This window comes from Ochotona curzoniae, unplaced genomic scaffold, assembly GCF_017591425.1.
Source record: "Ochotona curzoniae isolate NIBS_2020 unplaced genomic scaffold, NIBS_Ocur_1.0 scaffold_3208, whole genome shotgun sequence".
Taxonomy (NCBI): Eukaryota; Metazoa; Chordata; class Mammalia; order Lagomorpha; family Ochotonidae; genus Ochotona; species Ochotona curzoniae.
Genome location: NW_024467106.1, coordinates 61,384,513 through 61,411,862, shown reverse-complemented (window position 1 = coordinate 61,411,862; position 27,350 = coordinate 61,384,513). Strand labels below are relative to the sequence as shown.

The window sequence follows — 27,350 nt, the reverse complement described above, 5'->3', positions numbered from 1 at the left end:
TGGGATACCCAGAAGAGGCTCCTGGCTTCAATTGGCACATCTCTGGCTGTTGTGGTCACTTGGGAAGTGAACCATCGGACAGAAGATCTTCCTCTCTGTCTCTCCTCCTGTCTGTGTATCTAACTTTGTGATAAAAATAAGTAAATCTTGTAAAAAAATTTTTCTTAAAAAGTCAGGACTGCAAATAAACATTAAGACAACCAGCGCACAATAATTTAGCATGTAAGTTGCAAAAACCAAAACTTGTACCGTGTGAGGGCTGGGGTGAAAAACAGACTAGACTTTACATACTTGGAGTTCAACTGAACAAGTGCCACGGACAGAGAACCTGAAGGTGTTTATTCCCCGTCCAGCAGGGCCAAGAATAGAACAGAGCCAGCAGGGCTACTCAGAGGTCAGCCAGCGACAGGCCAGCGAAAGCCAAGTGGCCACTGCTTGTTTTCCCAAAATGTTGTTGGCACAGAGCCATGCTCACTTCTCCGTCCATGGCCATCCCTGAGCTGCGTGGTAGAGCTGAGCATGTGCCACCAGGACCAGGGGGCCCGTAAGGCCTCCGCCATTCCCATCCCGGACATCTGAGGAGTGTCTGCTGGCCCCCGAGCAGCGCCCCAGTGATGGAACTCAGGGTCGCTGCGGGCTGGAACGAGCACACCTCCCTTTGGGGCGCAGGTTTCAGTTTGAGCAACAACAGGGAAGAGCAGAACCCAAGCCCTCACCAGGGAAAAAGCGCAGCCTTCGCATTCTAAGACAGAAAGATCTCAAGCTGTCACATTCGCTAATTTCTCCAACAGTAACATTTTGCTCACCTACACGCCAGTGTAGCAAGAGTACACACAGCATGACTGCCGTGCGTGTTGCACACGTGTTTATGGGTTTTGCACGTACACTCATGCGGTGTGGTAAATGTGTGCGTGGTTGTGGTTGCGCACTTGTGTATCCCAGTACACTTAGTGAGTCTGACAGAAGATGTGATCATATCAGTCTCGAGAAAGAATGACACAAATGGCTAAAAATTAAAAACCTATGCTTGGCTATGGCAAATCAGAAAATATAGAAAAGGAAATAAAGTGCTGGTCTTCTTCCTCTTAGAAACCCCATGGGACGGCGAGGCTGCTCCTCCCTAGCCGGAGCCCCCCAGGTACAGAGCCAAAGTGCCCCCCGCCGCTCTGCTGCCCACCCCCACCGGGGCTCCAGCTGCCCCCTCAGCTAGGGCAGCCAAGGACGCAAGGGGAAGGAGGTGTGCCGGGTTTCCCCAGAAGTGCAGTCCCCTAAAGCTTCTGGCAGCTCAGGAAAGCCAACATATCCCCTGAATGCACAGGCCTGGGGCTGGGGCGTGGGCACAGGAGCCGAGATGCCAGGGTCTGGGATGCCCATGTCTGCTACCGGAGCCCTGGCATGCGGCTGGAACACCTCTTCCTTCACGTGGCTCTTCTTTTTACTTAAGCGCTTGGGTCCCTGTCACCCGTGTGGGATGTCCTGTTGAATTCTAGGCTTCCGCCAGCCTCCACCCTGGGGACTACAGTTTTTAAAAAACAAACCAGGGGATAGAAGATTTCTCTGAGAGAGTGAGTTTCTCTTTCAGATGAAAATATTTCTAGAAAATACAAAATATAGAAGAAGTGATGCCCTCTAGTCCTGCCAACCCCACGGGGTCCTTACCGCACTCATAATGGGAAAGAATGTTGAATTTCAAGTAGAGGTTCGTGACAACACAGATGTAATTCTGTGCTGTGGGAGTGCATGGAGTCCCTACTTTCCCGAATTTCACAGAACCAGTAAGTGAGGAGGCAGGGGTACAGGGGCTGCTGCCCCGGGCCAAGGCAGGGCCGGGCATGGCGGGCATCTGAGCCTCAGGAAGGGCCTGGAGGAGAGGGGCAGCTGTGCTGAGCCCATCCTAAGGAGCAGCGATGCCCAGCGCCGGCCCTGATCCCTGACCCAGGGAATCCAAGGAGACCCTCCTGAGCAGCCCCAGCCCGTAGGGGACACTACAGTCACCCTCCGCTCACACACTGTGACCACCCCCAGCCCCTCCAGGGGAGGAAGGGAAAGCCCAGCAGGAGCACGTGCCGGGCTCTGGACAGGCCTGCCCACCTTTGCTAACGCGAAGGCCACCGTCCCGTCATCCTCCGTGGAGAGGTCAAACAGCTTCTGGTAAAACGCTTCATCATAGGGCCCATCTATTTGTAAAGTTTTTCTAAGGGAGAAAGCACAGAAAAAGCTGACAAACTGGCCTAGAAATGGCCCCTTCGACTGCCAGCATGCCTCGGGCCTCACAGAAACAATTAAGTCACACATTGCATTTCAAAGGGCACCAGGCATTAGTTCTTCATATTAAACTTGATTTTTTTTTTTAACATTACGGGCTGCAACAAAAGCGGCAAGATCAGAGCCAGGGAGCCCTGAGGTGGGGCCCTCTCCTGGGCATGGCAAACAGTGTCATGGCGTGGAGATGGGCATGAGGCACGTAGATCTGCTGCCAGACACTGGACTACAAGGGCCCCCCAGCTCCACAGACGCTGAAGCTGGAACCAGGCGCAGTGGCTCAGCCCGTGGAGCAGCACTGCCCTCTAGAGGCTCAGCCTTGACCCTGCAGTCTGGAACAGTCAGGCACCAACCCACCTCCCACAGACACGCTGCCCCCAAGGCCGACTCCCTAGTCAGGCCCTGGCACCAGGGCAGCTGGAGGGAGCTGGCTAGCATCGCCCTCCTGAGAAGGGGGTCCTGGGAGGCCCCAGCTTCCCTCAAGGCCAGCCCCAGCCACCCTCGCAGTTCTCTTGAGGTTTGGGCTCACCTCTCCTCGGGAAACTCCTCCAGGTACTGCTCCACCCGCTTGTACAGGGGGTAGAGGCCTTCGATGTCCAGCAGGTCCAACATCTGCACCTGGAGGGTTTTGTACAGAAGACAGCCCTTCGGTAACCCCGAGCGCTCTGGGGTGTTTTTGCCTACCGAGAACATCAGGGGAAAACGAGAGCAGGTTTGTTATCAGAGGATGGAAGACAGCAGGCAGACACAGGCTGGTGCGGGCCATGGGGCTCGGACGGGGGGGCGGCACTAGGAGAGGAGGGAGTCCACCTGGAGCCCAGGCAGAATGCTGAACCTGCACCAGCACCAGCACCAAGCACCAAGCATCTCTCCCACCACGCTCCTCTTCTCCACAGGACGTCCTTTCACCCCAAATTCATGTGCCCGACTTCAGTTTGGAGCAACCTGGGCACCACATAAGGCTGTGAAGTCACTGGATCTGACCCATCAAGGCAACCACAGGTGGGACTCAAAATTCAGTAACTCCACAGCAGGCTAGTTTCTAACATACATGGCCCACAAATGATACTATCCAAAAGGCCCGTGGTGGGGAAGGGGTTCCTCCCCTCGGGACTCGGGGTAACCTTCTTTCTAAATGAGACACGGCACTCGCCACACAGAGCCATGGACAGTGCCGAGGACCCACTCAGGGACAGGACAGACCTGAAACTCCACTCACACGCGTCCCGACACCTACTACACTCAGGGTGCTGCTAGGACCTTGGACCTGAGCTGCCAAGACATCTACCGCCCAGACAGAAGCCAGATGATGGCCAAAGGCAGGAAGACGTTCACACAGAGACAGCTGCGGCAACCTACATCTTCTGCCAGCAGGACTGCCTGGCACGTGAGCGTGCCCAGGTGGGTCTCGGGTGCAGCTGTTCCATGGGCCACCCGGGACACGCGCAGCCCATCTGTGAGAGGCTCGTCCAAGTCCTGCCTGCTCCACTCCAACTTGGGCTTCCTGCTGACACACACGTGTGTGCAAGGCAGACAACGGCTGGCAGATCTGGGTCCCTGCCACCTATGTTGGACACTCTGAGTTCCACACCACTTACTTCAGCTCGGCTCAGCCCTGGCTGTCGTTGCCATTTGGGGAGTAAATCATAGGACAGCAGGTCTGTCTCTGTTTCTCCGTCTCTCCCTTCCCTGAGACTTCAAAATGAAAGGGTTTGTTTGTTTGTTTTTAATATTAAAAAAGGAAGGGGAAGAAGGAAAAAGCTCACATGTCCAACTAGAGCGATGTGCTGAAAGCACAGGACAGTCTCACAGTGGGACATCCAATGTATGGCCAATGAGAGTTTAAAACTCAGATTTCCCAGGCCCGGCACAGTGGCCTAGAGGCTAAAGTCCTCGCCTTGAACGCACCAGGATCCCATATGGGCGATGGTTCTAATCCCTGCAGTCCCTTCCCATCCAGCTCCCTGCTTGTGGCCTGGGAAAGCAGCTGAGAACAACCTTGGGACCCTGCACCCACGTGGGAGACCCTGCACCCACGTGGGAGACCTGGAGGAAGTTCCTGGCTCCTGGCTTTGGTTCAGCGCAGCACTGGCCGTTGCAGTCACTTGGGGAGTGAATCATCGGACGGAAGATCTTCCTCTCTGTCTCTCCTCTCTGTATATCTGACTTTGCAGTAAAAATAAATAAATCTTAAAAAAAAAACCAAAAAAAAGCTCAGATTTCCTGAACTAGATCAGAGATTTCTGCTGAGCAAACAAAGCTGGCTATCAGAGAGCACACACAGCCTGATCTCACTGTGTCAAACGGCGCCCATTCCACGTGTGTCAGGGAAGGCCTGGGCTAAAAGCCCCCCGCGCACCAGGGAACAACCTCTTCCCAGAGCCCCGACACTGCATCAGCAACCAGCGGCCATCTGCCCTGCCAGGCACATTCTGTTTCCCTAGCAGCACTGCGTGCCCACACTGTGTGCTTCATCTTCACAACGCACTAGGGCTAACTTCCTTTATATTCCTTTTCAAGATCCTTTTCAAGATTTATTATTTATTTCTTTTTATTGCAAAGTCACATATACAGAGAGGAGGATAGACAGAGAGGAAGATCTTCCATGTGATGATTCACTCCCCAAGTGACCACAACGGTCAGAGCTGAGCCGATCCGAAGCCAGGAGCCTGGAGCTTACACCCTACGTGGGTGCAGGAAGCCAAGACTTTGGGCCATCCTCGACTTTCCCTGGATGGGAAGTGGGGCTGCGGGATTAGAACTGGTGCCCATATGGGATCCCGATGCATGCAACGCGAGGACTTTAGCTACTAGGCTACCGTGCCAGGTCCTGGGACTAACTTTCATAAAATGCACTGGTGATAAAAGCTGGCACGGGGAGATGGGACAGTGCAAGAAGCACGACCCACAGTACAGGTACATGGCTACTATCTTCACACAACCTCAGCAACACAGCAACACTTCTGGTCCCAAGTTAGAGACAGGCAGCCAGCTCCATTCTGCCTGCAAGGAAGGTGGCCAAGGCCACAGCCCTCAGGGCTCCTGAACTTGACTTCTTTCTTAGAAACAGCTGAAGGAGAACCTGCCCCAGGGGTGCCAGAGGACCAGACAAGCTAACAGGAGCAAATACTGCAGCTCCAGAGAGCACGCACAAACCTGCAGTTACTGTCCTGGCCAACCCCACAGCATGTGCAGCAGGAGAGCCCAGCTCAGAAGGCCCCTGGCACACCAGGAAGCTCTACCCTCCCCATTGCCCATGTGACTGAGAGGGTCCGCCCCACAACCCTTTACTCCCTGCCCACCCAGGAGGCCAGGCCCTACCTTGGTGGCTCAGGCTCCTGCTGAAAGGGCTGGCCTCGCAGACCCGTGGGCCCCGGGGTCCGGGCCTTAGGGCCCCTGCCCGGCCCTTGTCTGTGCTACTCAGCAGTGCCCTGGTGATGACGCGCACCAGCTCCCGGATCACGGCCCTCGTGCAGTGTGGTCCCGCTGCCAGGCCGTTGGACGGGAAGAAGAAGGGCTTCAGGTGGTGGGCAAGCTCGCTCCAGTCGGCTGCAGGGCTACGGGCATCGCTGCAGCCGTAGATCAGTTCACCATTCTGCCAGCGGGGAGAGAGGAAACATGGTTCCACTACCAGCTGAGGCCCAGCCGCAGCCGCAGCCGCAGCCGCGGCCGGGAGGAGCTCACCCACACAGGAAAGGAAGAAATGCCTTCAAAACACAAGAGTAGCCCCCGCCTGACAACACCCACCCAGCACACAGGGAAGCCAGGAAAACGGTGAGCACCGAGTTATTCCTCGGGACACCGCCACTCAGACACACTGCCAGGGCATGGGGGAAGACTTCCACCCAGGAGGCCAGCTGCCCAGGCCTGCAAGGACTAGGTGGTGCTGGAGGAAAGGCCCCACCAGCGGCCCATCCCCAAGACCATGAGAAGACAACTGATGGTCCCGAGGTCCCGAAATGCCAGGAATCTGCTCTGCCAGGACGTGTTCAGCATCAGCAACACTGGATCTGAGCCAATGAAGGCCATGGCTTCCCTCCCAGCGCTCTCCTATGATGACAGGGCCACACTGGGCAGTCCCAGCAGCGGTCCCCTAGGTGGGGACTGAGGTCACCAGCCTGGCAAAATCTTCTGGGAGACAGAGTCTACCACCGAGCTGCCCGGAGCTCCTGGCCTGCACAGTAGTGAAAGCATGGCTGTGTGAGGCTAAGCCGTGCAGTAACTGCCAGTGACCAGCAGAGACAACCCCTTTGCTCAAGCTGGTCACCACTGGGTCCCAGGGCAGCTCCCTGGCAGCTACTCATCTGAGCCACTATGCTGGGCAGGAGACAGGGTGGGTGCCTGGGGCAGAGGTGGGCTAGCCCTCTCCTCCAGCCTGGGGGCTGCTGGGGGGGGGTGGTCCTCACAGCAGGGACTCTGCCCCTAGAGTCAGCTCCAAAGCAAGCATCCTCTCTCACTTCTCACCGACCACTGCCCGGGCAGCTCCTGAGCCCCTGCTAAGCCCAGAGCAGACGGTGGGAGCAGCAAGTGTCAGAGGCAGAGTTGCTGGCAAGGGTTCACATGGAGTTGCTGTGCTGTTCCTCAGCTACTCCACAATGTCCCTCTTACCCATTTCTTCCGAAACTACCCGCTAGTCCTCTGGACTTTTCCAGGCCCCATTCCATTCTCTCACCTCTGAGCCCCACCCCACCCCCCCGCCAGTGGGTGCAGGAGAGGGAACACAGCCTCCAGCTCACCAGTCACCACATCCAAATGAAGGCACTGGGAAGTCAGGACCCCCACATTTAACTTTGCTTCCTGGTAACACAGAAACCAAACTGGCTGCAGAGAAAGCAAAGATTCTTGCCGAGTCTTAGGCTCACTGGCAGGGGCACTGAGGGAGCTGCCACGGAGACACTTTAGCGGGAACTGCCACCACCAACGCCCGGCAGGCGGACAGCGTCCAGAGCTGTGTGGGCAGCACTCTTCCAAGGATGCTGCAGCTGTAGGACCCCTTCCCCACACGTGGGACTCTGCGCACGTTCAGCGCTGTCTAGTACAAGCTGCCTTTTGATGGGCCAGCCTGCGCTGCGCCCACATAAAACCTGAGCCTGCTTTGATGCCAACCTCATGCATGACTTTTTGGCTTGCACTCCTCATGTACAGTGCCAGTCACAGAGCCCAGTGCCATGCTGCCATCTGTGGGTGAGGGTTCAAGAAGGTAGACTGCAACAGGGACCGGGATAGTGACAGGGACACATCTCCAACAGGGGCACAGTCCCCCAGCTTCTGCTAGGGCAGGTCCTACCCCCACCTCGTCCTCCCGCTCTTCTGCCAGGCTCCAACCCAGCTTGGCCTCCCTTCTCTCCACTTCTTGCCCCCCACTTCTGCCAGTCTTCGATTCCCCCTCCCTCAGACATCTTCAGGCTAGCTGAGGAGGGTGCCTCAGTGACACAGCTCAGAGGCAGCCTGGGGGCGCCCGGAAGCAGAAGGTGGCCACAGTGAGTGGAGAACGGTCCCTACTCCCACACAACGAGGTGCAAGGGTGTCGGAATCTGCTCTGTGAGAGGGTTCCCTGACTTACAATTCTCCAAGTGAAATAGAGAGAAGGCACAGGGAGGTGGGCGTCTGGGTGTTCACGTTTAGCTTGAGCCCTGGATACCTGAAGCCCACGGCCTTTCTCACAGATGCATCCACACCACATATCTCAGGGCCACACACCCCTGTGCTCATGGACTGGGGGGCTCAGAAAAGGATGGCTGAAGACGGGAGGGTCTGTGCACAGCAGGGGCTCGAGGACTGACAGGGCTCCAGAGAAGCAGGGTGGGATCGAGGCAGCCCGGCCTGGTCTGTCTGCAAGGTCACCCAAGCCTGTCCCAAGAATAGCACACCCTGAAACCAGCAGAAAACAGACACGCCTCTCACCTTAAATATCTTCAGGTTGTTCTGCGTTTCCTGAAGCAAACTCCTCAGTGCAAAGTGCATTCTTTGTTTGTTTCTAAAAAAAGAAAGGAGTTGCACACTTCCAAGTTCCTGGGATGGATCTGCGTCTGGCCACCCGGAATCAGGCACCATGAAATGGCCCAGGAAACCCGAGCTCAGAGTCCACAGAGCTGCGCTCACACCCTCCCCCTACACACAATCCGCAAACTCCAGCACTCTGTAACACTCTGGGCTCCCCCCCCCCCCGGCCTGGCCTGTGCTCCTATGGAGGCAGGAGGGTATGCGGGCCTCAAAAGGGACCCATGAGACCACAGCCTCAGGGTCACGTCACCCTCGGCCAGTTCTCCTGTGCGTTCTTCCCTGTGCTTCAGTTTCCCCAGGCTGAGCAGGTGCCTGGGACACCCCAAGACACACAGTCAGGGGGGCGGGGTGCAGAGAGCTAGGAAAAAATGGCCTCCAGGCAGCCAAGAGTTCCAGCCTCCTCAGCCCGGGACTCCCCGCTTACCAAGCTACTCCCCAATAATCCACAAGGCCTGTGGCCCTGTCACCACCACCCCTCACCCGCCATCACTGTCCCTAACAACCTCCTTCCCACAGCTATCAGCAGGAGCCCATGGGGCTAAGTGATCCCAAGCAAGAATGGGGAACGGGCACTCCATGGCTGTCTGTGGAAGAAGCTCCACTCACACGTCAAGGTTTTTAAAGTCTCCACAACGACCTGCTACTGACTCCTTCAAAACTTTGGGGGCAACAACTACCGGTGGGCCACACGAAAGCACCGAGCTCTATTTTCTGCCTGCTGCAGCATCTGACCACAGGCACGCATGCCAGGAGATGAGTTTACAGGGAGGATGGGAGAGATGAGAAACGAATCCACTAAGCAAGAGGACAGGCTCCCAGCTTTGTGTCACCGAGGCAAAGGTGCACAGAGAGTGGCTCCCCTGCTGGCAAGGAGCTGTACCGCGAGGCCGACGTCCCTCCAGCTACTTCAACGCAGCTTCACAGACACTCAGCTACCACTGGGATCTGCTGATGCGTTGTCGTCTGCCCTTGTGCGATGGTCTCTGGGACTGACGCGAGCTCAGGAAGTCACGTCATGGATAACGTCTTGGTGAGCAGGTCTTCAACAATGTGTGTTGTCCTGGCCACTCCCTGACTCTCTGGCTGCAGGAGCTCACGGATGTTTGTACTCACATTATAAAACACGCTTTCAAACCAACGAAGGGGCTGTTAAGCCCGTGGCTGTAGTGAGGATTTATACTTAAAACTTTTCATTTCCGATCTTTATGTTTTTCCCTTTGGTAATATTTTCTCCTTTAACTGATAAGTTGCAGAATGAGGAACGTGGTAGGAGTGTTACTAACATGGGCTGCCAGCTGAGGAATTCCTGGTTGCAAGGTCAGAATGGACAATGCCCTGCTTTAAGGTAAAACACTTTGGAAACTTCTCTTTGGAAACACCTACTTGACTATGACATTAAAAGTCTCTGTGAGGGCCTGGTGCAGTAGCCTAGTAGCAAAAGTCATTGCATTGCACAACCCAGGATCCCATATGAGCCGGCTCTAATCCTGGCAGCCCCGCTTCCCAACCAGCTCCTTGCTTGCAGCCTGGAAAGGCAGTCAAGGACAGCTCAAAGCCTTGGGACCCTGCTCGTGGCGTGGGAGACCCAGAGGAGGCTCTGGGCTCCTGGTTTCAGATTGGTGCGGTTCCAGTTGTTACAGCCACATGGAGAGTGAAGCAACAGATGGAAGATCTTCCTCTCTCTCCTCTTCTCTGTATATCTAACTTTCAAATAATAATAAAACAAATCTTTTTTTAAAAAGTGTGCAAAAGCTTGTGATTTCTTCTGTATAAGTAAAGGGGACAGCTTTCTTGCATCGTCCATTATGATCATGAAATTATAGTGGTCCACCTTTTCTCTTTATCTAGTTTAAAACACCAACTCCACACATCTTTCGTGAACTCCGAACTCAGCTGGAGCAGGTCTCCAGTAGTCCTGGCCTTAACTGTGGCCACAGTGAGAACAAAAGAGGTTGGAAGGAGGGACTGAGCTTATCAAAAAGAGCAACAAAGGGCACAAGCCTTGCCTTCTGCCTCCTGGTTGTCAGCAAGACAACAGCGCTGGCCAGGGCATGGGCCACGTCGCAGTCCCAGCTCACCCCTCCCTGCCACCCCTTGGTCCTGTCAGGTGCTCCCTGCGCTCCAGGGTCTGACCAGTGACCCTCTCCTGCTCTAGCCACCACATGGCTGACCCCATATACTCAGGCCAGGACTGTGCCCTGGCTACCTGCGGGGCAGGGGGGCACACAGCAGGAGGTCTGAGAGCCTAAGCACTGGCCATGAGCAGCCTTGTCAGGCGGAAGCCACTCCAGGAGCAGCAGAGAAACTAGAAGGCAAAGGTATAAATGACCACACCACAGAGGTTCTTTCAGGAAGTCAGCAGCAGCAGCCACTGCTGCAAGACTGAAGACAAATCAGGTTCCAACAAGATGAAGGGACACCAGCAAGTCGGCAACCCCTCAGGCTGTGAGCTCACCGCCCAGCGTCCCTGGAAACAGAGGAGGGCCCCATCCCTCCATTCCCCCTTCCCAGGACACCCCAGGCTTGGCACTACACCCGACAGCAGGGAAAATGACAAGTGCCTCTCACCCTGAGTAGAGATCCAGCGGACAGTATTTACTGATCTGCTTCCACTTCCCAGTTGCCACCTGCGAAAACACCAGCACAAGGTTGGTTGTGACTTCACTGCGCCAACACCAACGCAGAAAGCAGGGTAAGTGACATCTGATCATTAAGATGAGCTACAGCCTTGCCCCCAAAGTCTCAGCACTTCTGCCAGTGCACAGAACTAACAGCAAGAACCCACTTAACTCCCATCCAAGGAAGAGTCAGGCTGCGTCACCAGGACAAGGAACCCTAGGAAAACAGCAAATACCTGAAAATCACATCACTCATTTTCTTAAGTCTTTATTTTCATTTTATATGAAAGAAGAAAGCAACAAAAAACAGAGAGGCAGGCGGAGACAGATCTTTCATCCATTGCTTTATTCCCCCAGTATCCCAACATCCTGAACTGGGCCAAGATAAACCCAGACCTCCACCTGGGACATGCACTTGGTGTGGGGGCTCAAGTACCTGAGTCATCACCTTTGCCTCCGAGGACACATCTACCTGGAAGTGGAACAGCTGGCACTTGAACCAGGCACTCAGGAGGAGATGCAGCTGTCCCAAATACCTAACCACTACCCCAACAGAGGTACGTCAGGATGAGATGTTTCCGAATGTTTCAAAGCCTAATAACCAGGAACAGCCAGGGGGGTGGTTAATAAGAAATGTCACGGCGCCAGCAGGAGGGAAAATTAGCACAGTGTTCTAAGAGGCAACGTGTTGGCTGGTATCCTTCAAAATTTAAGACAAAGACATCCCCTGACTCAGCAAATCCACCAAAGATCTAGAAGAATTTGCACATGGCAAAAGATGTAGAGGGATAAGGATAGTCATGGCCGTCTTATTCACAACAGCAAAGCCCTGGGGGGGGCCAAGACAGGAAGCTGTCAGTAGGAAGATGACCAAGTACCCCACCTACAGAGCATCTGTAGAGCAGGCACGCGGCAAGCCATCTGTGGGACATGACATACAGCCGCCAGCACAGACAGCTGAAAGCCAACAGGACCCACTCAGGGAGGAAAGCAACTGCGTGCTGCCTTCGCTTCAAAAAACAAAGGGTATGTACAAATCTCTACTTCCACATATGCACCAAGAAGGAATGAAGAAACACAGTGTGACTCCATTTTTCTCTTACACCCGTGTACATGCAGAGAGAAAGGCACCTTCTCACCCCACACTGAATATGATCTGTGTTGTGTTAGTCCAGGAAGAACTTCAGAAGACATGCAAACTGACAGCATGGGAAGTGTAAGGAGAGAGGTCTCAATTCACACAGCAGCACTGTTCATCAGCTACATCAGCAGGTACTGCTTCATGGTGATCCAGGGTGTGTGGAGTTCGGGGGGTCCCAGGCCAGCACACATGCCAGAAGGTTGGGACCCTGGTGGGAGGGCAGTGCTTCAGGCCAGCACACCACCCACTGGACTTCAGAAGGCTGGAATGGGGAACCCACACAGGAAGGGGCAGGGGCATGAAGGGGAGGGAGGACTGCTGAGGGACTCCCAGCAACAAAGCCTTTGTACTTGCAGGTTTAGCAAGGAGGCTGAGACTGAGCCGTCTGGAGAGGCAAACTGGGGACTGGGCAAGGAGGGTGTGACACTGGTAGGGGGGGCTGAGGGGACTCTCCTACTAGGCCACTCCTCCCTGAATATGAGAGTTGGGATCAGGGATAGACCAGGCAAGGCAGGGCTACAGTGCCTGTTGGCCTGCATGTGAGCTGGGTTAGAGGGAGAGCTAGAGTGGGTGCGGGCTGGCGGGGCTTTGCCACAGCAACAGCTGGCAAGTGCTGGGACTAAGAGCAAATCCCGCCAAGATAGACTGCAGAACCATCTGGAGAGTGCAAGATCCGGGACTGGGAGTGGGCCGAGTGGAGAGGCTGTGGGCACCTCTCCCATGTGTTGCAACTCTCACTGTTGAGGCGTGAGAACCAGGGATGGAGGCAGGCCTGGCTAGCTAGACAGTATTACCCGCCAGCTTGAGTGTGTGGGTTGGCTGGGTTGAGCTAGGCTTCAACACCCATTGATGTGCACGAGAGCTGAATGGGCTATGGGACAGACTGCAACACTCTGCTGCACATACTGGCCTGTGCAGCCTAGTGGGGCTTACTGGGGGTCGCTCCAACTAGGCTGTGGCTCCCACTGGTGAACATGAGGGCCAAGCATGTAGTAGGTGGTGTTGGGCTGGACTACAACACCTTCAGGTTTGTGTAAGACACAGGGCTGGAGACAGAACTGACCCAGCTATTGTAACTATCAACATGTGCATAGGCTCATGGTGAAAGACTGAGCTGGACCCCATACAGGCAAGCACACACAAGAGTCAGGTCTGGGATCACTTCAGACAAGGTTTCTTTGGTGATTCCCTCAACTGAACAGCTGGACTCAGATCTCCAAACATGGAAGAATGGCACAATCTGTGGTCTGACCATGGAGTGCAAGTATCAGAGCTGGGTCTCCTCAGTGGAAAAGTCAGAGCAGTGGATGGCATACCCAGATGCACATGGAGGAATAGCAGTCCACTGGGATCTGCAGAGAGCATCTGGTACCATAGCAGAGGAAGGAGGGCAGAACAAATTGATCAACTATCCCAGCCAACCATTGGTAGCAAATATCTGGGCAAACAGATTCGTCCAATGGACCTCGGACGAATCTCCTCATCCTTGGAGCAATGAAATCAACAGCGGTTCAGAACTATCAAAACCACCTAAGCAGAACCCTCAAAGCATGCTCCACACCAGGGACCGTGGAATGACATCAGGTGGCCGTTCCCCATTCCCAGGCACTGAAGCAGCTGGGAGGTTGGGGGCCCCCCACCATCGCAAATACAGGAAGAAAAACAAAAATAAGGAAACCATGGTCTCACCCACTTTCCCTTAACTCTCAACCCTTCCACCCTAGTCAACTATGTAAACATCATCGAAAATAAAATTTGAAAAGTAATTAAAATGAAAAACAAAAACAACCCCATCCCACCTCCACCCCCACAAAAAAAGAAGGAAATTTACCATATGGGGACCCATGCTGTGGCCTATGGAGTGCCTACTGAAGTGCCAGCAACCCATATGGGCACTGGTTTGTGTTCTTTGCACTCCAACTCCCTGTTGAGGGCCAGGGACAGCGGAAGATGCCCAGGGACCCCCACTGCCACCCACATGAGAGCCGCAGAAGCAGCTCTCAGCCCCTGCTTCAGATGAGCAGGGCTCTGGCTGTGGCAACCCATTTGGGGAGCAAGTCAGCAGACGGAAAATCTCACTCTCTTTCCAACTCTGCCTTGCAAATCAACTAATAAATAAGTCGTTTGTTTTTTTACGGTGAAGTCTAAGCGAACACAGTGAGCCTTCTGATACTTCAAATACTCTATTCCCTCTTACTCTCCCATTGCTCATACAAAGGGAAACTTGAAGCTAACAGCCACAACCACAATAAAACAAAAAGTAGCATCCTGGGCCTGGCGCAGAAGCCTAATGGTGGTTAAAATCCTCATCCTACACGCACCAGGGTTCCATAAGGGCACTGGTTCGTGTCCCAGCAGCTCTGTTTCCCATCCAGCTCCCTGCTCATGGCCTGGGAAAGCAGACAAGGATGGCCCAAAGCTTTGGGACCCTGCATCCATGTGGGAGACCTGAAAGAGGTTCCTGGCTTCGGACTGGCGCAGCTCCAACCATTGCGGTCACGTGGGAAGTAAATCATTAGGTGGAAGATCTTCCTCTCTGTCTCTCCTCCTCTCTGTGTATTTGCTTTTCCAATGAAGATAACTCTTTTTTTCTTTATTTTTGACAAACTTTACATGATTAATTAGGGCACAAAGGTTCAAGGGCTACAGGAAAGTGGGTAAGACAATTATTTCCACATTCTCTTCTTTTTCTGTATCTGGGGTAAAGCGGAAGATAAAGGGAGAAGCCCCACTCAGTCTCCCACCCATCCCAGGTCCCCAACGTAAGGAATGCTCTGAGGGTTGTGCTAGAGTGGTTTTGATAGTTCAGCAGTTACGAGCTGCTGCCAATCTCGCCATTCCATGCACGATGAAGTCGCTGCATAATCCACTGATGAACATAGTCCACGTTAGAATCTCCATTTGCCCAGTTTTTTCACTGATTGTGCTGTCCACTGCTCTGTCTGAGCCTCTGAGGAGGCTCGGCTCTGGCATTTGCACTCCACGGCAAACTATGGAACCTGCACTTCTCTTCATGGTTGGGGTTCTGAGTCCGGCAGTTCGACTGGGGGATCCCCAAAGAAACTTTGTCTGAGATATCCCAGACCAGATTCTTGTGTGTACTTGACAGTACAGGGCCCAGCACAATCCATCGCCCCGATCAGCTGGTGGTCGCAATTGTTGGGTTGGTTCTGTTTCCAGCCCTGTCTTCCACTGGAGCCAACAGACAATCACAACCTGGCAGTCACGGATGGGGCAGTAGAAGGCAAGCGTACCCACCAAAGCCTCATTCCTAGCAGACTAGCAGAGCACTTGTCCCCTGGCTGTCAAGAAGATCCCACTCTCCAACTCAAAACGCACCTGGTACAGAAGGCCTATTCCCCAGGGCAGAGTTGGCAGCCAGCCTAGGTGCTCTCCACACACAGAGCCTCCCAGCACAGCCTGGGCAGTGTCCACCTGGGTGTCGATGCTGCAGTGCAATGGGCAAAGCTGGCGCCTACGGGACTGGCATCCCATATGGTACTAGCCTGTGTCCTGACCACTCTACTTCCAACCCAGCTCCCTGCTAATGCACCTGAGAAAGTAGAAAATGTCCCCAGGTCCTAGAGTTCCTGCACACATGTGGGAGACCCAGAAGCTCGCTAGTTCTTGACTCCTGGCTTCAATCAGTCTAGCCTCTGCTAGACTGGCATGTAACTCCACATTCTGAGTAAATGAACAAATCTTAGGGCCCGGCGGCATGGCCTAGAGGCTAAAGTCCTCGACTTGAACGCACCGGGATCCCAAATGGGCACTGGTTCTAATCCCAGCAGCTCCACTTCCCATCCAGCTCCCGGCTTGTGGCCTGGGAAAGCAGTCGAGGACGACCCAATGCCTTGGGACCCTGCACCCGTGTGGGAGACCTGGAGGAGGTTCCTGGTTCCTGGCTCCTGGCTTCGGATCAGCACAGCACCTGTCGTTGCGCTCACTTGGGGAGTGAGTCATCAGATGGAAGATCTTCCTCTCTATGTCTCCAGCTCTCTGTATGTCCGACTTTGTAATAAAAATAAATCTTTAAAATAAATAAATAAATCTTTAAAAAAGAAGAAAATATTTGTGAAACCATTCCCTGCACCCTGAGTGAGCTGAGCAGACTCTGCTGGCTATGGCAAAGAACAGCACAGAGAACAGTCGCTCCACCAAGCACCAGCAAACTGCAGAGGGTAGAACCAGACAGACCGTATTCAGCATAAAATGTCCATATTCAAGGGGAAAAGTCAACAACAGACTGTCCCTACGTAGCCCAGAGTCCAGATTTACTAGACAAATATACTTCAATCAACCATTTTACAGATGCTTCTAAGGTAAAGGTAATTACACAGGTGCACACAGTCACGCACCACCAAAATTTCCGTCAGCCCACAGACCACACAGACATCCGTCCCACAGGTTACAGAAGAGCTGAACGCTGACTCCACGTCACCCAGGGGACACAGCTAAGTACACACAAGAGAAAAGAAAACGCACAGGATAAAGAACTGTCCTCCGCATCCGCCCCCCCTCTCCAAAAAAAACCTCACAATGAGGAGTGATGAGAGGAAAGATCATAGTAAAATATCTACTTACAGGCAAATCTATGATGAGACAGACATGCTAGGCAGATACCCAAGGACACATTTCTAAAAACAGTGACACCTCCGCAGCAGATGCCAGTGCTGATGGTCCTGAAGGCCTCCCAGGGGGCCACGACGGGGAGAGAAGACGTGACACTGACTGGCTAACTTGTGCAGGCCTAGGCTAATGAGTGCTGGAGATTTTAACAATAGTTTAAAAAGTAAAATAGCAGTGGTTAAGGTCCTCGCCTTGCACGCCCGGGATCCCATATGGGCGCCGGTTCTAATCCCGGCAGCCCCGCTTTCCATCCAGCTCCCTGCCTGTGGTCCGGGAAAGCAGTCAAGGACGGCCCAAAGCTTTGGGACCCTGCACCCGTGTGGGAGACCCGAAAGAGGCTCCTGGCTTCAGATCGGCATAGCATCGACTGTTGCGCTCACTTGGGGAGTGAATTATCGGACGGGAAGATCTTCCTCTCTGTCTCTCCTCTCTGTATATCCGCCTTTCCAATAAAAATTAAAAAAAAATAAATCTTTAAAAAAAAAAAAGTAAAATAACGAAAGATACAAAATATCAATATTTTTATGTATGTAGCTGTAAAATGTATTCATTTTAAGCTCAGAAATATTACAAAATAATCAAAAAGTTTAAAATTACCAAGTTAAGACATTACTATTAACAGGTTACTTATTACTAAAGAAACAGAAAAAATAATTTTGATTTATTTAAGGGACAGGAAAGCAAAGTTTCCATCCACTAATTCATTCCCCAAATGCTAGCAGCCACCAGGACCTGGCCAAGCGCCAGCCAGGAGCCAGGGTCTCAGTCCGGGCTCTTCACCACGTGGACCGTCACCCACCGCCAAGAGCACAGGTGCAGCCTGTACGCAGTACCCCAAGGTGGGATGGACACACCCCTCAGTGGCTCAGCCACGTGTGTCGTGATGTGCTCGGCCTCCAGGTCCACTCCCCGACTCACCCAGAGCAACGTCAGCAAAAAGGGTCCTATACAGGCATACCATTTTCTGTCTTTGATATGGCATTCTTACTGTGTCTTCTCTATGTTTAGATACACAGATACTCAACGTTGTTATAATTGCCTGTAATATTCAGTATAGTAACATGCTATAAAGCCTACAGCCCAGCAGCAAAGGGCAACAACCATATGGACTAGGAATCTGACCCAAAAAATGGCAAACTAATAGATAGAGCTAGACAGAAAGTCAACATGAAAGACGTGGGTAGCACTATAGACTACCTAGACCTAACATAAACATGGAACGCTCCAACCCAAGTAGGTATTAAACATTGCTATAGACCAACCTTACATTAACCACAAAGCATATCTCAATAAAAAGTGACAGAGCAGCTGTTTGGGGTAGCACTTAAGACATCAGTGTAGGGCGTCCCTCATCAGAACGCCGGGTCCCCAGTTCTGCTGTTCACTCAGTTTCCAGCTAATGCATCCACTGAGAGCTGGCAGGCGACAGTCAAGTGGCTGGGCCCTACCAGCCACACATAAGACCTGAACTGAGTTCTAGATCCTGGCTTCAGCCTTGCTCAGTCCCAGATGTTGCAGATATTTGAAGAATAAACAAACAAGTAGTAGTTCTCTATTTGCCTGCCCGCCTGCTGCCTCTCCTCACCCCCACGCCTAAGCATGCACTTACATACATGCACAGAGTAGCATCATGCAAACAATGTCCTCCAATTAAAATCAGCAACAATGGGCCCGACATGATAGCGTAGTGCTTAAAGTCCTAGCCTTGAATGCACCCAGATACCACATGGGCGCTGGTTCTAATCCTGGCGGCCCCACTTCCCATCCAGCTCCCTACTTGTAGCCTGAGAAAGCAGTTGAGGACAGCCCAAAGCCTTGGGATCCTGCACCTGAGTGGGAGACCCGGAAGAAGCTCCTGGCTCCTAGCTTCGGACTGGCTCAACTCCAGCCATTGCAGCCACTTGGGGAGTGAATCATTGGACAGAAAAACTTCCTCTCTGTCTCTCCTCCTCTCTATATACCTGACTTTCCAATAAATATTAATAAATCTTAAAAAAATCAGTAACAATGAAAACTGAAAATCATAACAAAATTAAATGAAACTCACAAACTAAAACACTCCTAATCACCAATAGATCAAAAAATAAATCAAAGGGAAACTCAGAAAATACGATAAATTGAAACAAAAACCCAACACACAAAATTTGTGGGATGAAGAGCAAGCAGTGTTTAGACATCTGGGCACTGGCCGTGTCCCAGCTGCTCCGCTTCCGATGCAGCTCCCTGCTAACGCATGTGCAAAAGCGGCAGCAGACGGTTCAGGCACTTGGCCCTGCACCCACGTGGGAGAACCGGAGTCCCTGGCTCCCAGCTTCAGCCTATTCCGGCCATCACTTGAGGAATAAACCAGTGGATGAAAGAACTTTCTCTAACTTGCTTTCAAATAAATACATCTCTGAAAAAGGAAAGGGGAGGAGAAAGAAAGGGAAATGGAAGAGAGAGGAAGGGAGGGGGAAAAATGAAAACCCAACGACCAGATGGCTTTTCTGGAGAATTCTATTAAACATCAACACTAATACTCAAGTGCTTCCAAACAAAACTAAAGACTGATGAAAAGAAATCGAGGCAAGTACTTAATGCTGCAGTCAGAACACATGCATCCTATAGCAGAATGCCTGGGTCAGGCGCCAGCTGCATGCCTCCTTGCAGCTCCCAGCTAATGCACACTGTGGGAAGCAGGTGGTCATGGCTTTTGTCCTCGGATCTTCATCACCCATACAGGACCAGGCTTCAGCCTGGACCAGCCATTTGGAGAGTGAACTAGTGGAAGGAAGACCGATTTGCCTGTATGCCTCTCTCTCTCTGCCTTTCAAACAAAATACATACCTATTTCTAAGAGCACCAAGAATCTATAGGCCAATAACCCTTATTACCCATAAAGAAAGCCTCAAAAGTTAGGGAACAGCTCAGTGATACATTTAAAGAGCTCATCCACCATTAGTAAGTGAGATTTATCCCAAAAACTGAAGGGTAGCCTAACAAAAACTAACATAATACATAATATTAATAGAATATACTTCATGACATCATAAGCAACATCAGTAGCTTAAGGACAGAATTTCACCAAGTCGAGCATCTTGTCAGATTAAACAAATGAACCAACAACACTCAAAAAGCAAATCTCTAAGAAATCCAGGGTAAGCATCCCACACTCAATAGCCAAAGACTGAGAATTTCTCCCTAAAACCAGGACCACGGAAAAAGATGACTGTTGTGGGCTGAGGAGTTGATTAGCATTTGTTAAGCTTGGCTCCTGCAGGAAATGGGCTTGGAGGCTAGTGGCACCTTGTCTGTCAGACTCATTAGCATCCGATTGTTCTGCTAAAGGCTTGGGGGAAAAAGTATATATGGCTGAATAAAGGGAGGCAAGAGGAGACGTCTTCCACCACTACTGGTCTCCTGTCGGTGTCTGATTCGGTGTCTGATTCCCTGACCCTCGCCGTGTCCATGCTACAGGCTCAGCTGCCCGGAACAGGTGGCACCTAACGTGGGGCACGGCACGGCACGAACATCTGAGGGACCCCTGGACCTGCGAAGGTTAGTTTAGAATTTAAGAATTTTGCAGGGGCATTATTGATTTAATCCCCAGACCCTCTCCCTGCGCTAGGGCACGAGGGACAATCTGAGGGACCCCCGGAACTTTGGAGGGGCATAATTGATTTAATCCCCAGACCTTCTCCCCATTTAGGGGCACGAGGGACAATCTGAGGGACCCCTGGAACTTTGGAGGGGCATAATTGATTTAATCCCCAGACCTTCTCCCCGTTTAGGAGCACGAGGGACAATCTGAGGGACCCCGGAAATGCAGAGGCAAGTTTAGGATTTAACTTTGGAGGGGCATAATTGATTTCATCCCCAGACCTTCTCCCCATTCAGGGGCACGAGGGACAATCTGAGGGACCCCGGAAATGTAGAGGCAGGTTTAAAAAATTTCGCAGGGACATAAGTAAATTTATCAGGGAGCAATAACTCGCTAAAATGCAGGTAATTAAGGGAGTCCGAGATCTGCTCCACTCACAAGGCACCGACAGTAAGCTTAAGGCCTCGCAGAAGTTCGTTGAAACTATCTGCGACGTATCCCCATGGTTTGCTCTCCTTGTAGCCCCCTTTTTCCTCTGGCACTTGGTAAATATTGCTTTGTCATCCCATCAAGCGGTGGTGCATCCCTTCCTTCAAAAATTATCTGTAAGAAGGGGGAGGGAGCCACAAACCAGAGTAAGTAGACAGAAGGAACTCCAAACCAGGGTAACAAAGAAGGCGCTGCAAGCCAGGAATAGTAGACAGAAGCAACATCGAACCAGAATAAGTAGACAGAAGGAATTCCAAACCAGGGCAAATAAGGAAAAGAAACCGCAGAACAGACAAAGTCTAGAGCAATTGTGCGAAGTAGATTCAGAGTCCTCTTCTGAGGACGAGGAAGGGGTAGAGGATGGAAGTGAGTCTTCCGAGGATCCCCCGCCCATTGGAAGTTTGGCTGAATGCTTTTGCTGTCCGCTTTTTGATTCATCCCGACCTCCAATACCTGACTCTAAGTTTTCTGTTGCCTGGTTGTCCACCTGTTAAATATCTTTATAATATGATCAGGAAGAAAAAGTCAAGAAAAATGATTTTACAAAACTTGTCTTCTAGGTTTGCAAATTGTACTTTGGTAAGTCTTTTGTTGTGATAAATGTTTGGCAAGCTAGCTTCATCTGCATATCCATGGCCCATGGCAACTTTTAGGGTTTTAGAATTCTAAGAAATACAAGTAATACAAGGCAGATCTCTTAAGTTTCATTTGAGATATTTTCAAAAATGTGAAATTTTATCTCAAATAATTTGTTTTAGAAGTAAACTCTAACACATTGTTAAATTATTTCAAGGTATAAGTTAAATTAATGTGGTATTGTATACAAAGCCTTTTTATAGTTTTAAATAAGTCTTGTGTTTTCGGCTGGTTATCAAATTTCTCACTGTTTTAAATTGGTAAAGATTTTTGTATTTGAGTGATGATTCCATGTCAATAACGGAGTCTAATCTATAATGCGTTATACTAACAACAACAAAAACCTTTTAGATATTTTTAGCCATCCTTAAAAAGGCATCCAAGAATTCAAGTTTCCAATTCTAGGGTTTCCCTTGGTATTTGTATAAAGCCTCAGGAATGCCAACAAATTTATCTCCCGTTTTGTGGAGACAGTTAATCAGGTTGATTGGGTTAAGATTATTGCTAAATATGGAGTTGTGAAGGTTTAACTTTTAGTTTACACACTTTTAATGATTTAGCTCTGCAGTTGTATCTGGTTATTCACTATGTATTCTTAGCATAGCTATTTTACTGAAAAGACTAAAATTTGTATCCTTATTATGATAAAAGAATTTCATAATAGTGACTTTTCTCTCTCAAAGTCGTGGTTCAAAGCTATTTACTTGATGGTTTATCTGCTACTGGTTTCTGGTGAACACTACTACTACTAAGTTTAATTGAGAACAATTTTTTTTGTCTCCAAAAGTGTGTGTGTGTGTGTATGTGTGTGTGTGTGTGCGCTCGCACATGTGTGTCTTAAGGTTTGTCTTCCTTATAAGTTGTTTAAAATTGTAATAATGTGTTACTGTCTCCTTATTAGTCAGAAAATGGTCTAGCTTTTTGTGAATTAAGTTTAAACTTCCTGTAGGAAACATTTTAAAAAGCAGGTAAATTTACACATCTGTCTCATCAGCTATCTGGATCCTTAGCTGCAAACCCAGGACACATAATTTGCATATCAATAGTAAATGCAGGTTGCCTTGAGCTCTGAATTCTGCAGGCACTCCCAGAGCTTTCTGATAGGACTATAAAAGTATCTAAATGATTTTAAACTTTGCTACAAACTCATTTACTTTGAATAAGATTACTGGTTAACACAATTTCTTTAATTTCTATAATTTAAATTACTAATAGTCTGTTTTCAAAAAATATTATGTCATTGATATAAAGCTATTATTTGACAGTTTTCACTCTATACTGTCCATATAAGAGTAAGCAACCTGGAAACTCAGACCTAAGGCCCCCTGCTTAATATCCTTAAGGACAAGGTATTATAGAACGTGCCAACAGTACTATCAAGGATTATCTTACTAAAACTAAAAAGGGGGAGTATAGCACTCCCCGAGATCATTTGAACCTTGTATTATTTATCTTAAATTTCCTAACATTGGATGCTGAAGGACAGTCTGCTGCAGATCGTCATTGGAATCCATCTCAGAAGCAGAAGGGTTATGTGATGTGGAAGGATCCCTTGACTGGTGAGTGGCAAGGCCCAGACCCCGTCCTCATATGGGGGCAAGGTTCAGTTTGTGTTTTCCCAGAAAACGAAAATGGTCCAAGGTGGATTCCTGAGAGGCTTGTCCGGCAAGCTCCTGCTGCTGAGTCTTGTGAAAGCTCGGTACTAGCCAAGATGATGGCATTTGAATCAGAAGATCGACAGGACAAGCAAGTATATTAGACCTTTATATAAGTATATTAGTATTTGGTAAGCACCCCTCTCTTTATCTTTTCTTTGTCTTATTGAGAGAGGAGTTAGATTGGGTAGTAGGCAGTCAGGGTATTCTGGGTACCCAAGTCATTTTCTCAGAAATAAAATCCCTCACCGTGTCTTACATTCACCAGAGCACCTTCCAAGGGACAGGGGTGCTATTAGCATATCAATTCCCCACCTGAAGCATCGGCCACTACCTCTGGCCATTGTGGGAGGGCCTCAGGCTGATCTCTTTATCATTGAAAGTAGGGCAGGAAGAAGTAATACACATCTGCCCTAGGCCTGGAATGTCCTATGTCTGGCACCTTTGTGGCCTTTTGTCCCAAGGCAAAGTGCCATGGAAAGCAGGAATTTTCTTTGTTTATGGATTTCCTGCCAGTTTCTCCTTTAACCAGACTTCAGACTATCTGGTGTGCGACCCCAGTTGTTAAGGGTCTGGCCCTTTATAAATAGCTCAATTTCTGCCTGTGCTTTTTCTTATCATTCCCCTGTTATTACCACGGGGAAAATACCCACCTTTTCTATGTGGCAGCTTTGTGGGGTATGGACATGCACTGGCATGCACCCCATTTTTCCCTTCTTTAGGAATGCAATTATTCCTATGGAATTTATCAGTTCCATCATTCCTCTGGACTTGAGGACTCACTCACGTGGATGTACCTCAACTCCTTGAGTTTTGAACTTGTGTCTGCCTGTATTATCCCTATGTTTCTCTCTTATATACAGAAAAGGCCTCTAAAGTGAATGACACCGAGTTCCAGTGCACCCTGACAGCATGCTAGAATGACAATTGTGATTCTGCTGTTATCCTGCAACCGCCCTGAATCCTGCTGTGCCTGTTGGGACTGAGGGAGATGCCTCTGTTGGCCTGATAAGCTCAAAAGAGACTTTGGCATAACGGCAACCATCGTAGCCAGTACATCCGCAGCCGCCACCAGCAGCTATCGTGGTGACAGTGATCGAGGTCGCAGATCAGACTGCCAGAGTTATGGAACAACAGGACTTTACTATGAACATGAGGGGTGGGCACGCTTACGCTGTAACTGTGGGTTGATTTGTTGGCATAGAACAGCAGATGCTGTGAGATTTGGTTTGGCCTCCTGTACTCCATCATATGCCTCTTTGTGTGTAACTCCCCTGTAGTGCAAAATGTTTCTCCAGGTCGGGAATTGCTGTCTGTGCATTGCTACCGAACTAAGATGTTTCTATGGTCAGGGCCTCTTGTCTCCCATTATGCTTCTATGTATGTTTCACCTATGTAGTGCTATGTTTTCTCAAGCCCGAGAATTGCTGCCTGCTTGTTGCTACCGAGGTAAAATCACTCCTAGCCATGGAATAGGGTAACCAACCTCCCCAAGTATGGTTTGTGCAGCTGCAGCAGACAGCGCGTTGGATGGCAGCCAGTGACGGGTAAGATGGACTGGGCACTGACCAACCTAAGACAGGGGCTCCGTCATGCTACGGAGATTCCCAATGACGGGTAAGGCTGGTAACCTAGAGTCCACAACCTAAGACAGGCCCAGACAAGTCTGCTTTAAAACAAAAAAGGGGGATCTGTTGTGGGCTGAGGAGTTGATTAGCATTTGTTAAGCTTGGCTCCTGCAGGAAATGGGCTTGGAGAGTAGTAGCACCTTGTCTGTCAGACTCATTAGCATCCAATTGTTCTGCTAGAGGCTTGGGGGGAAAAGTATATATGGCTGAATAAAGGGAGGTGAGAGGGGACGTCTTCCACCACTACTGGTCTCCTGTCGGTGTCTGATTCGGTGTCTGATTCCCTGACCCTCGCCGTGTCCATGCTACAGGCTCAGCTGCCAGGAACAGATGACCACTCTTAATACTGCACTGCAAGTTCTAGGTAAGACAACCAGGAATAATTAAACATAAAAATACATAATATAAATATGGGGGGGGAAGGAAGTAAAATTATTTACTTATAAATGATATTATCACCGTACACAAATTCCAGAACCCACACAAAAAATGGAAATCAGAGCATTAAAAAGTTCAGCAAAGTGACATGATCAAGTAATAATCAACAATGAATTTGTTTCTCATCACCTACTCACCAGAATGAGTCACTATCAGAATATAAGTACTGGCAAGGTGACGGAGAACCTGGAACTCCTGTGTACTGCTTCCGGGAACTGAGCATGGTACAACCATATGGCAGAAGAGTGCTTCTCATAAAAAATGGCTTTGGCCATTGAAGCCTTCTGGGGGATGAACCAGCATATGGAAGATCTCTCTCTCCGTCCCTCCTCTCTGTAACTCTGCCTTTCAAATAAAAATAAATAAATCTCTTTTTTTAAAGATGCTTCTTGAAATGCTACATCTCCCTTCAGAATGGCTGGATCTGAGGCTCAACTCCAGTTTCAGTTCCAGCTTCACGCATGCGTGCACCACAGGGAGCAGCAGCAAGTGATCGTGCCTTAGGGACCCTGTGGTCCACATATAAAACCTGAACTAACTGCAGGTTCCTGACTTTGGCCTAGCCAGCCACTGGTATTGCCATTGTCAGCACTCGGGGAGAACAGCAAGCAGAAGGTCGCCATTGCATTCTTCCTCTCAAATAAAATGAAATAAAAACAAAGTGGCTTAAAACAGTGAGTTTGGAGCATCCCAGGTGAGGACTGTGCCGATTCCACTCCTGGCTGCCCCGCTCCTGATCCCTGCTAATGTGCCGGGGAAGGCAGATGGCTCAAGGGACCCAAGGGGCCCTGCAACCACACGGGAGACCCAGATGACATTCCTGGTTCCTCCTGGCTCTACTCTGGCCCGCCCTGGCTGCTAATGGCCATCTGAAGAGTGAACCCGCAGACGGAATATCTGCTTCCCTTCCCCTCTACCTCCACCTTTTGAATCAATAAAATACATCTTTCTTAAAAGAAGTTTATTTTGATTCAAAAAATTCTGAGGTATATGCAGTTTTTTCCATAATGCACATTTTCCATGAACTTTTTAAAGATCCTCTACAGACAACGAAGTATTATTTAGCCTTGAAAGAAAGAAAACTATGACACGTGTAACAATATGGACTGTCATGCTAAGTGAAATGAGCCCGTCACAGAACGACAAATACCGTACGACTCGACTTACATGAGGTCCCTAGAGAAGTCAATTCACAGAGACAGAAAGCAGAGTGGCGGGTGCCAGGGGCTGAGGGAAAGAGGGAACGGGCGTCAGTGCTTCATGGGAACAGTGTTCCAGTTTGGCAAGATGAAAACAGTTTTGCAGCCGGAGACTGCTGGTACAACACTGTGCATGTACTTAGTGTCACTGAACTGCAGGCTTGCTGAGAAAGCACATTTCATGTTACACACATTCCATCACCATTTTAAAACACTTAGCTAAAAATCAACCGTGGGGGCACACATTGGGTGCAGAGGTTCGGTCACTGCCTGAGATGCCAGCTTCCACAGTGAAGTACCTTGTTCGAGTCCTGCTCCTGTGCTTCTTGCTAACGTGTACCCAGGAGGCAGTGGACGCTGGCTCTAGCACTCGGGTCCCTGACACCCTGATGGGAACTCTGCCCTGGCCCGGCCTTAGCTAGTGCAGATACAATCACTCTCTGTTTCTCTGACTTTCAAATAATACGCAAAGAAACAAATAATGTGGCAGGCTGAGCCACAGCATGGGATCTCTTCACCCCACATCAGACTGCCTGGGATGGAGTCCCAGCTCCACTTTAGCAAAAGATGTACCCGTCTGAAAAGCAGAGCCACAGGGGGAGAGGCAGGCAGAGCTCTTGCATCTACTGTCTCACTCCCCAAATGGCCACAGCACTGGGGTTGGGTCAGGCCACAGCCAGGAGTATCCGCTAGGTCTCTGCTGTAGATGAAGAGACCATCTTGTACTGCTTTCCCAGGCATCAGCAGGGTGCTGGGTGCACAGTGGAGCAGCCAGGACTCAAACCAAGGCAGTGGCTTAACCTGTCACACCACCACACAGACCTCACTCCTATGCTTCTGATCCAGCTTCCTGCTAATATATGCTCTGTGAGGCTGCAGTGTCTGAGTTCCTGTGTCCCACAGGGGAGAGCCAGAGGAATTCCTGGCTCCTGGCTTCAGCCTCGTCCAGTCTTAACTGTTGCAGGCATTTGGGGAATGAGCCACAGGCTGGAAGACGAACAATACCTGTGTGTGTTTTTGTCTTTCAAATGAATTAAAATAAATTGTTTTTATGTATAACCTGAAAAGGAAA

At 50.4% G+C, this 27,350-nt stretch overlaps 1 protein-coding gene across 1 annotated transcript in view; it reads right to left on the bottom strand.

Annotated features, from left to right (window-relative positions):
• Nucleotides 1-27,350, bottom strand: part of IPPK (inositol-pentakisphosphate 2-kinase) — a 72,069-nt gene that overhangs the window by 20,980 nt on the left and 23,739 nt on the right. The window contains exons 7-11 of the mRNA XM_040962741.1: nucleotides 10,834-10,892; nucleotides 8,167-8,239; nucleotides 5,584-5,857; nucleotides 2,792-2,942; nucleotides 2,092-2,194 (exon numbers count right to left, since the gene is read on the bottom strand). Coding sequence (XP_040818675.1) covers nucleotides 2,092-2,194; nucleotides 2,792-2,942; nucleotides 5,584-5,857; nucleotides 8,167-8,239; nucleotides 10,834-10,892 — 660 coding nt within the window. The remainder of the gene's footprint in view (nucleotides 1-2,091; nucleotides 2,195-2,791; nucleotides 2,943-5,583; nucleotides 5,858-8,166; nucleotides 8,240-10,833; nucleotides 10,893-27,350) is intronic.